Genomic DNA, 13,198 nt, shown 5'->3' on the forward strand with positions numbered 1-13,198 from the left:
GACGCAGCATCGACAATGCGCTTCTAGCTATCCGTTGACAGATGCCAGTGACAGTCAACGCCTGTTTTGTTCTTCTGTTTCCAGTACTTCATCCTCCCTGGACTCCAAAAACTTCCCCTCCAACCCCCGTTCTTCTCCGGAAATTCAAAGTTTCGTGAAGTCGCACATCTATCCTCAACGAAGTCCTTCACCAAGAAAAACGAGTCGTTCTGTCGGCGAAAACTCCCCTCATCAAATTCACCCTAAGGTCGTCTCCGTAAACATGAAAGCCAAAAATCCTCATTGGAGCTCTTTCTCCGCTGCGCAACTTAAAGCAAGTCGCCATCGCTCAACTTCAGACACGCCGTCTATACGGCCAAACCGTCATCATCTCCCAGGACATCCTAACACCAACCAACCGTCCATCGACTCAACTTGCCAGGCGAAAGCCAGCTGTCTCACTGACGACTCCTACTCTTTCTCGAACCACCTCCTTCATAATGATGACGCACAGCAGTCAACTTCCTCGTTCAATCCCCACTTAACGATAGCTCCCAATTCCCTCCCTAGTCCCCTCACCATCGATACTTTTCAAGTCCACCACTCTAACCCCCATAGAACGTTCTCCTCCATGCCTTCCAATCTGTACGCTACCTGCCCCACCACTCCCCATGATGCCATCCTCCTTCCCGTCATCCCCCCTTCCACCCGCGTCGCCGCATCCTGGCCCTGTACCATAGCCGTCCACACTCCAGATCGCAGCCCCAACAACACCCACTTCCTTCGTAACCACTCACCCACCCGTCAACCCGCTCCTGTCCACCCTTCTCATTCCTGTTATCCCCCCAAAAAAAAAATTTTCTTCGAATTTACCTTCCAGCCAGACAACCCCTCCCCAGACCCCCCTTACCTCCACACATCTCCAAATTACTTGCACCTGTCCAACCCCGCACCCCACCTCCCAGACTACAACAACAACGCCCCTCTGGAACACCCTAACCCCTTCCATACACACGATCTATCAACCTCTTCTATACAATTGAAAAATTCTCTCCCCTACCTTACTACCTCTCTTCACGAGTCCCCGTCCGTCAATTCGCCGACAAACCACTGTCAGCCGCTGCTCTTCTCCACGCCCCTCACCCTGAATTCTTCCCCCACCTCCCCCCTTCGTTTATCCCCCCCTTCCGTCAACCACCAACTCTCTGAAAACAACAGATCTCTTCCATCGAATGGCCCCTCGCTGCTAAATTCGTCTCAGACCTCCCTCTACACCCTCACACTTTCATAAACAACACCAACCCAACCCATCCTAAATAAGTAAGCCTCTTGTCTGTCTCGCCTTTTGTTTTTTTTTTCATTTACAAACGTTTTCTCCTACCTCGGTACGCCCCTCCTCTATCGGTTTCCTCGCATATGTCGCTCATTTTTTCCATTTTCCCGTCTGTCCTCTTTCTTCCAACAGGTCCATTCGCCCGGCGCTACGCTGCCAACCCACGACAAGATACCTCATGGAAGCCGTCGAGAAAACCGTGGACCAAATCAAAAAGAACGGCTGCTTCGAGAAATGGCACTCTCAGCTCCTCGAGCGTCTGCTCTCTTCCGTACGCCTTCGACCACCCCTGTTCGTCGCCCCATTTTGAAAGCTAATACCTCGACCTCTCTCGCAGAATAAAGCACAACAACTGTTGCAACGCGTCGAATACCTGTGTCAAAACTCTCATTTCCTCCAAACCACTGCCAAAAAAAACTTTTCGGTTGAATGGCATGTGAACCGGCTCATCGAAGAAGTCGAGGCGTACGAACACCAAATCTGACACTTCAACCCATCTCCCCCAACCTCTGTTGACTCTTTCTCTCAGCAAAGGTTTGACTCAAGAATTGAACTTTTTTCTTGAGGAAGCAATCCAAGAATTCATCCCTTCGGTAAGGAACGACATCGCAACGGTCTTGGAACAATTCAACGAATAAAACGCACTCGCAGATGCCAAACTCAAGTACCACACATGCCCTGAAAAATGACGTGGCCAAAGCAAAATTTGCTAGAAATCTGCGGTGTTGAATATAATTGAGCATAATAAAGCCGAAACTGTACCGTCCGCTGCGCGACCCAGTCCATTTCTGAAAAAAGACCAATAGGCCGGCCCAATTTTTGAGCGCCGCTTCATCCGTAACCTCTTTTCAGAACAGACCAAATCCACCAACGCGCGGACAGTCCAAATTTATCGCTTTTATCGTCCATTCTGACAAATTGATGAACATTTTTTTTTTCAAGCCCTCTATTTTTGAACAGTTAAGCCATGTTCGCCTCAGAGACGTCTCGGTACTGGGAAGCAATCACGAAAATTGTCGCAATAGGCAGGAACTATGCAGATCATGCAAAAGGTCTGTCGAGAATAAAAGCGTAACAGACATGTTAAAGGCATTTTTCTAATATGTGACTTCAATCAAAAATTCAGAATTAGGCAATCAAGTGCCCAGCAAACCTTTTTTTTTCCTAAAACCCCCATCTTCAATCGTGAGGCAAGGTGTACGTAAATCCCTTTAAATTACGTCTGCTGTTTGTCAAAAAAAAAAACACAACCTCCGACCACCATACGTCTCTCCTCACGAACGGTTCTTTCACGCTAGAGCAAAATCCAAATTCCGCTTGATTGCAAAGAACTGCATTATGAGGTCGAGCTCGCGGTTGTTATCGGGAAATCAGGAAAAAACATACCCTCTTCGGCTGCTCTTCAGCACGTTTTAGGCTACACAGTTGCCCTTGATATGACTGCGCGCGACTGGCAAGACGAAGCTAAAAAAAAAGGGCTACCTTGGAGCATGGCCAAAGGGTTTGACACCTCTTGTGCCATAGGTGAGCTCAAATTGGCAAAACACGTAAAAAGTATAGACCAACTCAGAATTTGGCTCAGTGTTGATGACATTATCAAACAAAACGGAAATACGAGCCAAATGATGTTCAAGTTACCCCAAATTATTGAATGTGTTAGCCATATCATGACGCTCGAAGCAGGAGACATGATATTGACGGGAACACCTAGTGGAGTCGGGAGGGTGGAGACAGGTCAGATTATTCGAGCCGGAATTGAAGAAGTCGGGGAAATTGAGTTCACGGTTGAAAACAAAATGATATAAATAAAGCGCTCAAACAAAAATGCGTTTATCTTTTTGGCATACAATGCTCAGCGAGCTTTTCGAAAAATTGGAAACACTTTTTTTGCACGATCTTGTCCTCTGCTCAGCTGAGAGAAATTCTAGGGTTTTGAAAATCACTCTTCAGAAAGCTCTACTTTTCTGCATCGACTCGGGTCTTTCAAAACTTTAAAGGCGATGTTAGCATGCGTAGGAAGGTTATGTCGTGGATTTGGCTTTGATAGTGATGGCTTATAATCCGAAATTTTTTCCATAGTAATCAATCTTCTCGACCAATTCATAGTCAACTTTTGCTCACTATCAGAGATAAGGAGCAAACATGGATGAGTCGGCAAGTCACTCTGAGAATACTCCTTAGTGGTCGGGAGCCAATATACCAATCTTCCATGCAGGACCAACAGGTTGGCAGCCAGTTCGACCAAGTCTTTTAAGACATCTTCGATGTGATAAGCTATACACTGGGGGACATGCGGAAGCCAATTCGGATCGTTTGGATTAACGTGAATAGGCGCTGGATCGGTGCCTCGATTTTTATGTCGAAGTTCTCGTTGAGGCCGCACACCGATTTTTCGAGCTCCAGCGCGGATTCCATATGGCGGATCACATATGATGGCGTCGAACCTAGAACGCCCGAGGTATAGAGCATTAAAGAAGCTCATATCTAGCTGTATACATCCCAGAAACTGTTGGGTTAAGTTATATTGAGCAAAATTTGATTCGATGCATTCATCGGCTGAAAGACCGTCCAACACTTTTCTATCAATATCTGTGCCGATCGTATAGGCCCTGAAATGAGCACAAGCGACAATAAGGCTGCCCGTTCCCACAAATGGATCCAAAATTAGGGATCCGGGGCGTGCTAAAGCCTGGTTTGCGCTTAAAAAGGCTATTTCGGCCTCCATACTTGTTGTACCTAAATACTTTCGATTACTTAGTGAATATTTGTTAACCAAATGTCGACATCCTCTTGAAATTTGTCTCGTAAACCAAATTTGCCTAGGTAAAGGAGCATTTGAAAGTTTATTTACGTCGACATATTCTAAAATCCAAAAAATTTGTTCTGGATGTTCGAGGTCAACTTTTCCGGTCCAATACATCCAGCTGAAACGATTTATTATTTCGACTTTTTGAGCAGAAGTATAATGATGTCCATAGGATTTGACTATAAACTTGAAATGGCAATCGTCGATCATCGAACGAACATAGGCATGGTTTTTGTCTACAAACGACCGAAGTGAATCTTCAAGAGATGGATAATCAGTCGCACTGGACCAAATTTCAAAAACGCCGTGCAACCCGATACTTCTGGAGGCTATCTTTTTTGCAGATTCGTCATCTGGAAGGTATATGATCAGATAGGGGGACTTAGAGATTCAGTGGGTGAATCGTTGTAAGAGAAAGTTATTAAGAGCGAAAGAATTACGTGCATATAGACACATTTAGCGCGGTCAAGGTTGTACATAAAGCAAATTCAAAACATGCGAGCTCAAAGCAACATCCAATATTTAAAGGCCATATATAGAACTTATTACCAATATATCAGGTGAAAAATTATGCCGAATAAACATATACATATGATGCGTACTGTTTGTAGAGTTGAGAGCTCAGACGCCGTTGGAGGTTCATAAAAAAAAGTTATTTCGTAGAGTTTGGCTATACTTTCCAGCTCTGGAATACGAAACTGAATGTTTTTGGTTGCGAAATATGCCAAGTACGGTTTTCCCGGTGGATTCTTTGTCCATTCAGTACTATTTGATTTACGATATTCATTTATTTCATCCGATCTGTACAAAAAATTTTCGTTCGATCCGCTAGGCATCCGCTCATGTTGCTTGTCGCTAGTCATAGATCAAACAGGCTGTCCCTACTAGATGAAATTGATCTAGGCACGTCTTCCAATAGTCCCGATCGCCCCTTGTTTGATAATCTAATAACCTAATTTTTGAAAGCAAAAATTTCAAAAATCTTTTGTTGGATGTGTGCATTCACGGTACAGATTCTATTTTTTTGTTGATCACCTGACGCTCGGGTATTTCTCGGTCTCTCGGTCTTTCGCAAATAGGCAGCAACCACCCCTGACAAACATGTCAAAAAAAAACTCAAAGGCTAGAAGAAAAAAATATCATGCTTATCTCCTTGCTTGCGAGGAGGATCTTATGAGAAGGCATCAAGCCAAGCAAGAGAAACGTGCAGTAAGTGTCCCCTCCAACTTGGCAATATGTATATATACTATATATATACAATTTTCACTTTTTTCTCGTTCATAGAAAGCTGTGTTTGGTTTGCAGTGTATTTTTCTGTATAAGTGTTGGACGGATGAGTCTCTGCTTTTGTAGAATTTTCTAACTGATATTGGTTCGGGCTTTTCGCGGCTCGTTTGAGGCGAGTCAATAACGGTACACATGGAATGTGCTAATAAAAGCGTCAAAAAAGAGCCAGAGAATCGGAGATGGATACAGATGTAGATGAAATGCATTTCTCGGTGGTGCAAAAGCGTGTCAAGCTACCCGAAAAGTCATCCCAAACACAAACCTCAGACAGAGATGCTATGGATGTAGATCATGAGCGAATTGAAGCCAACTCTCTCTATCATACGCTGTATCCTGATCTGTCTTTGACATGCCCATCAAAGATTCAGTCTTCTGGATATTCTGTGCTTCATACAAAACATGTAGCGGTGTCAAAAATTCAGGATCCAAGGAAGAAAAAGGCATTGAGACTGGCCCAGGAACGAGCCGAGTTAGATAGAATGCTGAGTCAGTTCAGTGCAATCAGTTAGCATCAAATCAACCATTAATAGAAAATAAATGGCGTGGAAACATATATAATCATCTGGACAACAGAATCTGGAAAGGGCTACGTCGGCATTGAGCAATATGTGTCTTTACGCATATCTCAGGTTAGAAAAAGTTCGTGTTTCTAAAATTACAAGAAGTGTTCTATATAATTTGAATCCCCTTTTTGTACTTACTAAAAATTCGTGATTTGTGTTGCAAAAAACTATCAAGAAACCACACGTATTGTGTATTTTTTTAACTGCTGTTTAATCTTGTCTTTGAATCTTTACGCATTTTTGGATAAATCAAATTGTTTAAAATTTGATCAGCATACATACACAATTTTGCTCAAGCTATCGCTCAAATACGTAGATACATTTTTGTGTAAAGGGGTTAGCCACTGTTAGATGAAAATATTAAGTCCAGACTACTAAATCTGTTTTTGGCATATCGTACTTCTTGAGTCTTGAGTATATATTGATGCTGAAGTCAGCTTGTAGAAATTAGTCTCCGAAATCAACCTTGTAGAGGGATTAAGCCATGTTCAAGCGCAATAAACAAAAGTACATTGTTCGAACCAATGTCGATATTCAGAAAGTAGAGAACCTGTCTACCTGTTGCGCGATAGGTATGTCTCATACGCGTATCTAACTATATCTGAGTTTTTGTGAGATCAAAGGTTCGATGCGGAGAAGAGATGCTGATTTGATTACGATATATATAAATGAAGGTGATAATATCTTTGTGCAAATATCTCGCGGTTTGAAAGGATCGCGCGTAGTACAGTCTGAACCTGTCATTTGCAGAAGCCATGCAGAGGTTATTATTTCAAAAGATTTCGAGTGGGACTCTGAACATTTTCGAGACATCAAAACGGGAACGTTCGACTCGAAAATATTAACTGTCAGACTCAAATACCAGCCCAGAGTACGTGATAACGATTGTATCTTTAGGTTTCAAACAACCTAATATCATTCTTTAATTAACGCTATCTATATTGGCCGTATACTTCAGAATTCAAGTAAATCTAAAACTATTGGTCTTATCAAGTTGAACAGTTCAGTGCTATGCAGTCATGTAAATTGCTTAGCCAGTGGTATAATGTCTCTGTCTCACCACAAGAAAATACTTAAAACATCGATTAGTATGACAATTCAAACAAGATGGCTTAAAGTTGGACACGAATTCGTTAAGGATCTTTTTGAGCCGTATAAAAACAACGAGTCAAGCCATAAACCCGACAGAAGCAATGGATGTTCCGAACCGATAGTTCCTGCAATTGAGAAGCTTGGTTCTCCTGTGAAGAACAAAAATAGCGAGTCTCCAAGTTCGGCGAACGCTCAATTAGCAGCTCATTCAAATAGTGATAATGTCATACAAAATGAAAAGGGTATTTTATCTATATCAAATTTAGACAAGTTCATCTGCCAAAGTTGTAATTCATCTGTCAATTTCGAATGTTCGAATACGTCGTCTGGTAGTAACGAGACGTTAGGTTTCGATCATGCACTGTCGAAGATGGCATCGACATCTGTCAATTCTAAATCCACGTCTAATTTACCTTCGTTACCAGTGAAGTTTTTAACAACGCTCTGTCATTCTAAATCGCAAAATTATTCACACAAGGCTGGATTGAGCTATGACACATCTATTGATTTGCAGATCCATGAGTCATTAAGTAAGGAAGACCGTACATCTCTACTACCAGAAGCTGCAAAGAAATCTAAAGAATTTTTAGAGCAAAAAATAACTTGTATAAATGACAAGGAAGATGCTAATAATATTTCTGAATTTGAAGATTTGTCAAAAGTCGGAGCCAATAATACGGGCTCTGTGGCGAATGTTAATTTCGACCCGCTATTGGACCAAGAAAAGAAACGACGTGGCAGCACAATGGAAGATATTTCATTAAACGCTGTTGCCATGCTTGATCATAGAATTAAACATAGAAAATGTCTGTTTTGTGGCTGCGACTTTTGTGGATCGAGCTCACGCGGTAATTCTGTCAAAAGTTTTAATGATTTGTACGACAGTTATCATGCGAAAGCTTCTCACCAATATCGAATATCAATGGCAAAAGACTTGATTAGCATATTGACAGTAGACAGACACTCTAGCTCCATCATGTGGATAATGTTTGCAACATGTGTTATATTTGGTTGCTATTTTACATTGGGATCCGACTACTTCTATTTGGGGTTGAGCGCGAGTCGCGTTCATTGACGAGTTTGCAAAACTTGGTACGCATTTGAGATGTGCGCAACTCAAGTCTGAAGAGTTACAAGGCCGTATACACAACGAGCATATTGTTTTGAATTCCTGGTAGACATCACCTCAGCAATGATTGGTTCAACGTTGGTCTTAGCACTTGTTTAGATCAATGGCTTCATTGGTGACAGATATCCATTCGATCAATACGAGCAGCACGAGCGAGCATTTTATAAAAGGTTTTCTCTCGAGCGTATCAGGGAATCAAGAGGGATATATCTCCGCGGTGATATATTTAACGTGCATTTTAGCAAAGGTAAAATACACTTTGCCAAATATTGCACAAACGCGCAAGAAAAACAATTAAAAACAACAGTGTAGGTTGATATTTGTTGTAAGAGAAGGTCACAGAAAATTTTTGTTGAGATGGGGGAACATCTGTTTTGTGTCTATAAAAGAATTGTAGAATAAAAAAATACATATAATTACTATTATATTAAAATTGAGAAAAAGTTTGATGGCTACGATAAATTCTAGGACTTTGCGAAATAAACGTTCTGGGTTTGATAACGCTGAAGACGGTTGATTTTTCATAAGGTTGTCGGAGTTACTCTGTATAACAAATTGTTGTAATAATAGATATTTTTTCAATTGTCATTATTAAGTATGAGCTCATTGAAGTAAGTCCGCTTTTGAGTCTAAGATAACTGATAACATTCAGATATATATAGATTCATGTAATGCATTTGAGGCAATCGCGAGTACATTGGTTATACGTTAAACGAAATTTATATGCAAATATATGGAGTATCGATGCTACCATTGTGCTACTTGGATTCTGCATTTCAGGCGGACAGTCTGACAACAAATGCAGATGACATTTCAGTTCATTGAATTCATCGATGCTAGTCTTAGCTGTATCTTCAAGCAGTACAGAGTCATTAAACAATAGCTCCGTAGTGGTGTCAACTATAGGCGATATAATATACATACAACATCATCACTATATTTGGTATATATTTTAGTTTAATTTTCAGACTTAAATCGATTTATATAATATATAATATATTATTGAAGTCCTATTCTACGTATAAGGAATATAGAAGTATAAACATATTGTATGTGCATGGTATGCATCAAAGTATAGTACGAATATATACAGAATTATATATGAGTAAATATAAGAATACATAAGAACATGTATATTTATGTCTGCATATATAACAAAATACATTAATATATTAACATATATATACAAAAAAACATCAAATTTAAACAATTGTGGATACCTTAGATCTTAAAATATAAAGACATCCTATGTGAGCTCAGTTATTACATGATATATTCTATTAACTAATTGATATCTCCTGGATCAAAAGTCATATATATGTCAATCTAAATTATCAATATAAAATCTGATAATATAACATCTTAAAAAAACAACAAATAACATACATACAACTGTCATAAACTATGTAGACTTAGTAATATTGTATAGATAGTGTTGTTATAGAGATAGATAAGACATAATAAGAAGGCTATGATATGAGAATAGCTGAATGTATTTATCTGTCTAAATATATATATTATACACATATGAATTAATAGTGTGATTATATATCACAGTAGATTTGTAGTAGTATGTGAATAGTAGAAAGATAAATATAATAATATCAGAATAACAAAAACAGACAAGTACATAAAACAAACGATATGATATATAAGTAGCGTATACGCATACATATGTCTAGGTAATAAGGTGTAGATAACAAGATTGGAGATGGATATATACATAGGTGATATAGATAGTCATAAGGTATAATTAGGTTATGAGATTTATATAGAATTAATAATACAAATAAAACCAATTGAATAGCTTTTTTTATGTTAGTTTATAGATGATTGGTTGTTGAAAATCACTAGAAATGGAAAGCTTCATATTTTTTATTGCTAATAATAATATATGGCACGGAACACGGTCTAGTAGGATGTAGTAGCAATAATATACAAAATACAGGTGCCTTATTTGCTCTGAACCAATTTGAACAAAATAAATAATAATGTGTCATGTTGCTAAATACCCAGGTTATGATTTATCATTTAGTAAAGTAACCAAAATAGAAGATATCAAGTGTGCATGTCGAATATATAATATAATATAAGAAAATTAATATAAAATATCATCAGATATAGAATTTGGAGACAATAGAATACATGAATATATTGCCAATACAAGAACAATGGCGACAATACTACATTTGGTTAACATTGGGTAAATGAAAACCTATTGGTGATTAATAGTAAAACTATAGCTGGAGGATATAGAATATTAGAAATAAAAGGATTAATTGAAATAATTGACGATTTGGTTGGAATTGAATATGGTAATACAATAGAAGTCTGAATGCAGACGCACCAAAATTTAGTATTGTTACAAAACAGGCGGAATATCTACAGTCATTGGATAACTGTGATTATAACAAAATTAAGACCTGTATTTATATGAATTGTATTCAACAAGCAACTCTAACACACCAATTAGACAAGACATATATTCAACACATGTATGATTTAAATGCATATATAATCCTATTGAATATACATGTCTAAATTTTATAGATGGAAGTGATGAAGAGATACATGTAGCATAAGTGCCTGTAAATCGATTAATATAAAAAAACTACAGACGAGAAAAAAGGCTCCAATTCAAGAATACTCACATTAGAAGGACTAACAGAAATAGAAAAGTGTCTAGGCCTCTTAAAAACAGAATACAAATGTAATGTATATAATAATGATGGTAATAAGTGCAAAAAACAAAAGAAAACGCAAAAAAAAAAAGTTTGTATGATATATCGTCATTAGACATCTTAGACAAAATGAGAAATATGAGTATAGCAGAAATAGTAGCTGATAGCTACATATCAAACCCTTATAATGGAGGATAAAAAAAAGCATATTCTAATGACGGCTATAATATAAAAAATAATATAAATATAAGAGTTCGAGAAACACGTGCAGACATAGTTATCGAAAACATGAATAATACAAGAAAATTCTGGGCAACATAGCATGAATGGCTGGAGGATAACTATATAGTTTTTATAAATTGTATCTAGAAGATGAAACACGAAAAATAATTGCATATATCTAAATAGAAAGATATTCTGTAAAAAGTTGGAGAATTACACAAAGGGGCTCTATTTATGATGATACAGTGGAAATCATTGATGGCAATGAACTATCTAAAAACTATATAGATGTCAAAGAAGACATCGCCGAATTTAAAAAACCAAGATGCCATCTGCTCGTAATACCAGACTATCCAGTTAAAGCATACCAAACAAAAAGATAAATCATGAATACAATGCCGAATAATGCCTATTAAGCTACCATTAATAGAAAATAAAATGCTAAAACTAAAACTGACACATAACGCACTGGTGTACTATATTAAAAACAAGAGTACACAAGCAGTATGTCAGGTAGTAAAAGACGCTGAAATTATGTGGAAAGACGTATGTATGAGATATACTGATAGCATAAGTATAGACACATATATGATACCTTATTATTAGTAATGGTAATGATAAACATCTTGGTAATAATGTTTGGATGTATACCAAGATTAAAACACAAAATACTATCGATTCTGATACCCGATAGTTATGGAAGAAATAGCATTTATGACAATTAATATGAAATATAAGAATAACAAATATATCAATACATATGTCTATTGATTAATGATAAATGACAAAAATAATAATATTATATATAATTACATCTACTACTAACATAACAAGAAAAACTTGATAAAATACATGGTTATATGGAATTTATATTATATTATATATAAGAGATAATATAGTAACAACAATAATGATACATATATCAAATAATAGTTATTGTAATGAAAACTGCAAAAAAAAACTATAGTATGTATATTATATATATATATGCAATAAAAACAAAAAACTAATATTGCTTACTGTGTATTACTATTTAACATAAATTACAATAAATATAGGATAATGTAACAATACAATAGGATATCATGATAATGAATAATAATAGGATGGGATAGAATAGTAGAAAAGAGTGTATGTATATATTGATATGATGTGATGAAATATGTATAGGTATTATGATATAGATTGAAATGTGTGAAATAATATGTATGAATATATATATATAGGGAGAATAGAATATGAGTAAATATGAAATCACGAATATAGAAAAGAGTGTGTATGAAAAGTGTATATAAATGAAATAATGATAGATTGATATATCAATACATATATATACAAAAGAATATCATATCTAATTAGCAATGATTCTACATTATCTTAATAAAAATAAATAAATATATTAAAATATGTATATCAGAGTAGTTGTTAATGTTCTGAATCAAAAATCATGTTATATATAAATCTAAACTATTGGTATGAAATATGATAGATAATATAATGTTGTTGATAAAAGAACAACAAATAATAATAATATACAGCTATAAACCATACTAACATAATGGTATAGCGTTGTGTAGATATTGTTGTTATAGAAATGAATAATACTATGATGTGGGAATAGCTGAATGTTTATGTATACAATATTATGATATAAACCCAAAGTCATATCTATATTAATATTTTATATTATATGTATGAAATATTATGATATAAACTCAAAGTTATATCTATGTTAATATCTTATATGTATAAAATATTATGATATAAACTCAAAGTTATATCTATGTTAATATCTTATATGTATAAAATATTATGATATAAACTCAAAGTTATATCTATGTTAATATCTTATATGTATAAAATATTATGATATAAACTCAAAGTTATATCTATGTTAATATCTTATATGTATAAAATATTATGATATAAACTCAAAGTTATATCTATGTTAATATCTTATATGTATAAAATATTATGATATAAACTCAAAGTTATATCTATGTTAATATCTTATATGTATAAAATATTATGATATAAACTCACTCAAAGTTATTTATATTTATATTGATATTTTATATAACGTGTACCTTATTATAATATAAATTC

The 13,198-nt window shown here is 36.2% G+C and overlaps 2 protein-coding genes and 1 long non-coding RNA gene across 4 annotated transcripts; 2 read left to right on the forward strand and 1 right to left on the reverse strand.

Moving 5' to 3' along the window:
- The first annotated feature begins 1,333 nt into the window (after positions 1-1,333).
- On the forward strand, positions 1,334-2,184 carry LOC126304771 (uncharacterized). The gene is made up of 3 exons (XR_007553169.1): positions 1,334-1,583; positions 1,650-1,777; positions 1,842-2,184. It is a non-coding gene; the product is annotated as an uncharacterized LOC126304771 (long non-coding RNA).
- A 999-nt stretch (positions 2,185-3,183) lies between these two features.
- On the reverse strand, positions 3,184-5,031 carry LOC126304752 (tRNA (guanine(10)-N2)-methyltransferase homolog). 2 transcript variants are annotated; one of them, XM_049991931.1, is made up of 2 exons: positions 4,721-5,031; positions 3,184-4,499 (listed from the first exon to the last, which is right to left on the reverse strand). In XM_049991931.1, exons 1-2 carry the CDS (start codon positions 4,979-4,981, stop codon positions 3,252-3,254), a joined length of 1,509 nt encoding a protein of 502 aa, XP_049847888.1. In that variant the 5' UTR covers positions 4,982-5,031; the 3' UTR covers positions 3,184-3,251. The 2 variants fall into 2 exon arrangements, with proteins under 2 accessions (XP_049847888.1, XP_049847889.1); XM_049991932.1 differs by having other exon boundaries at positions 3,184-4,471; positions 4,721-4,951.
- Positions 5,032-6,243: 1,212 nt separating this feature from the next.
- LOC126304753 (uncharacterized) lies at positions 6,244-8,622 on the forward strand. Its single transcript, XM_049991933.1, has 3 exons — positions 6,244-6,540; positions 6,643-6,839; positions 6,927-8,622. Exons 1-3 carry the CDS (start codon positions 6,453-6,455, stop codon positions 8,133-8,135), a joined length of 1,494 nt encoding a protein of 497 aa, XP_049847890.1. The 5' UTR covers positions 6,244-6,452; the 3' UTR covers positions 8,136-8,622.
- Positions 8,623-13,198: the final 4,576 nt, after the last annotated feature.

Source organism: Schistocerca gregaria, unplaced genomic scaffold (genome assembly GCF_023897955.1).
Source record: "Schistocerca gregaria isolate iqSchGreg1 unplaced genomic scaffold, iqSchGreg1.2 ptg000182l, whole genome shotgun sequence".
NCBI classification, from domain to species: Eukaryota; Metazoa; Arthropoda; class Insecta; order Orthoptera; family Acrididae; genus Schistocerca; species Schistocerca gregaria.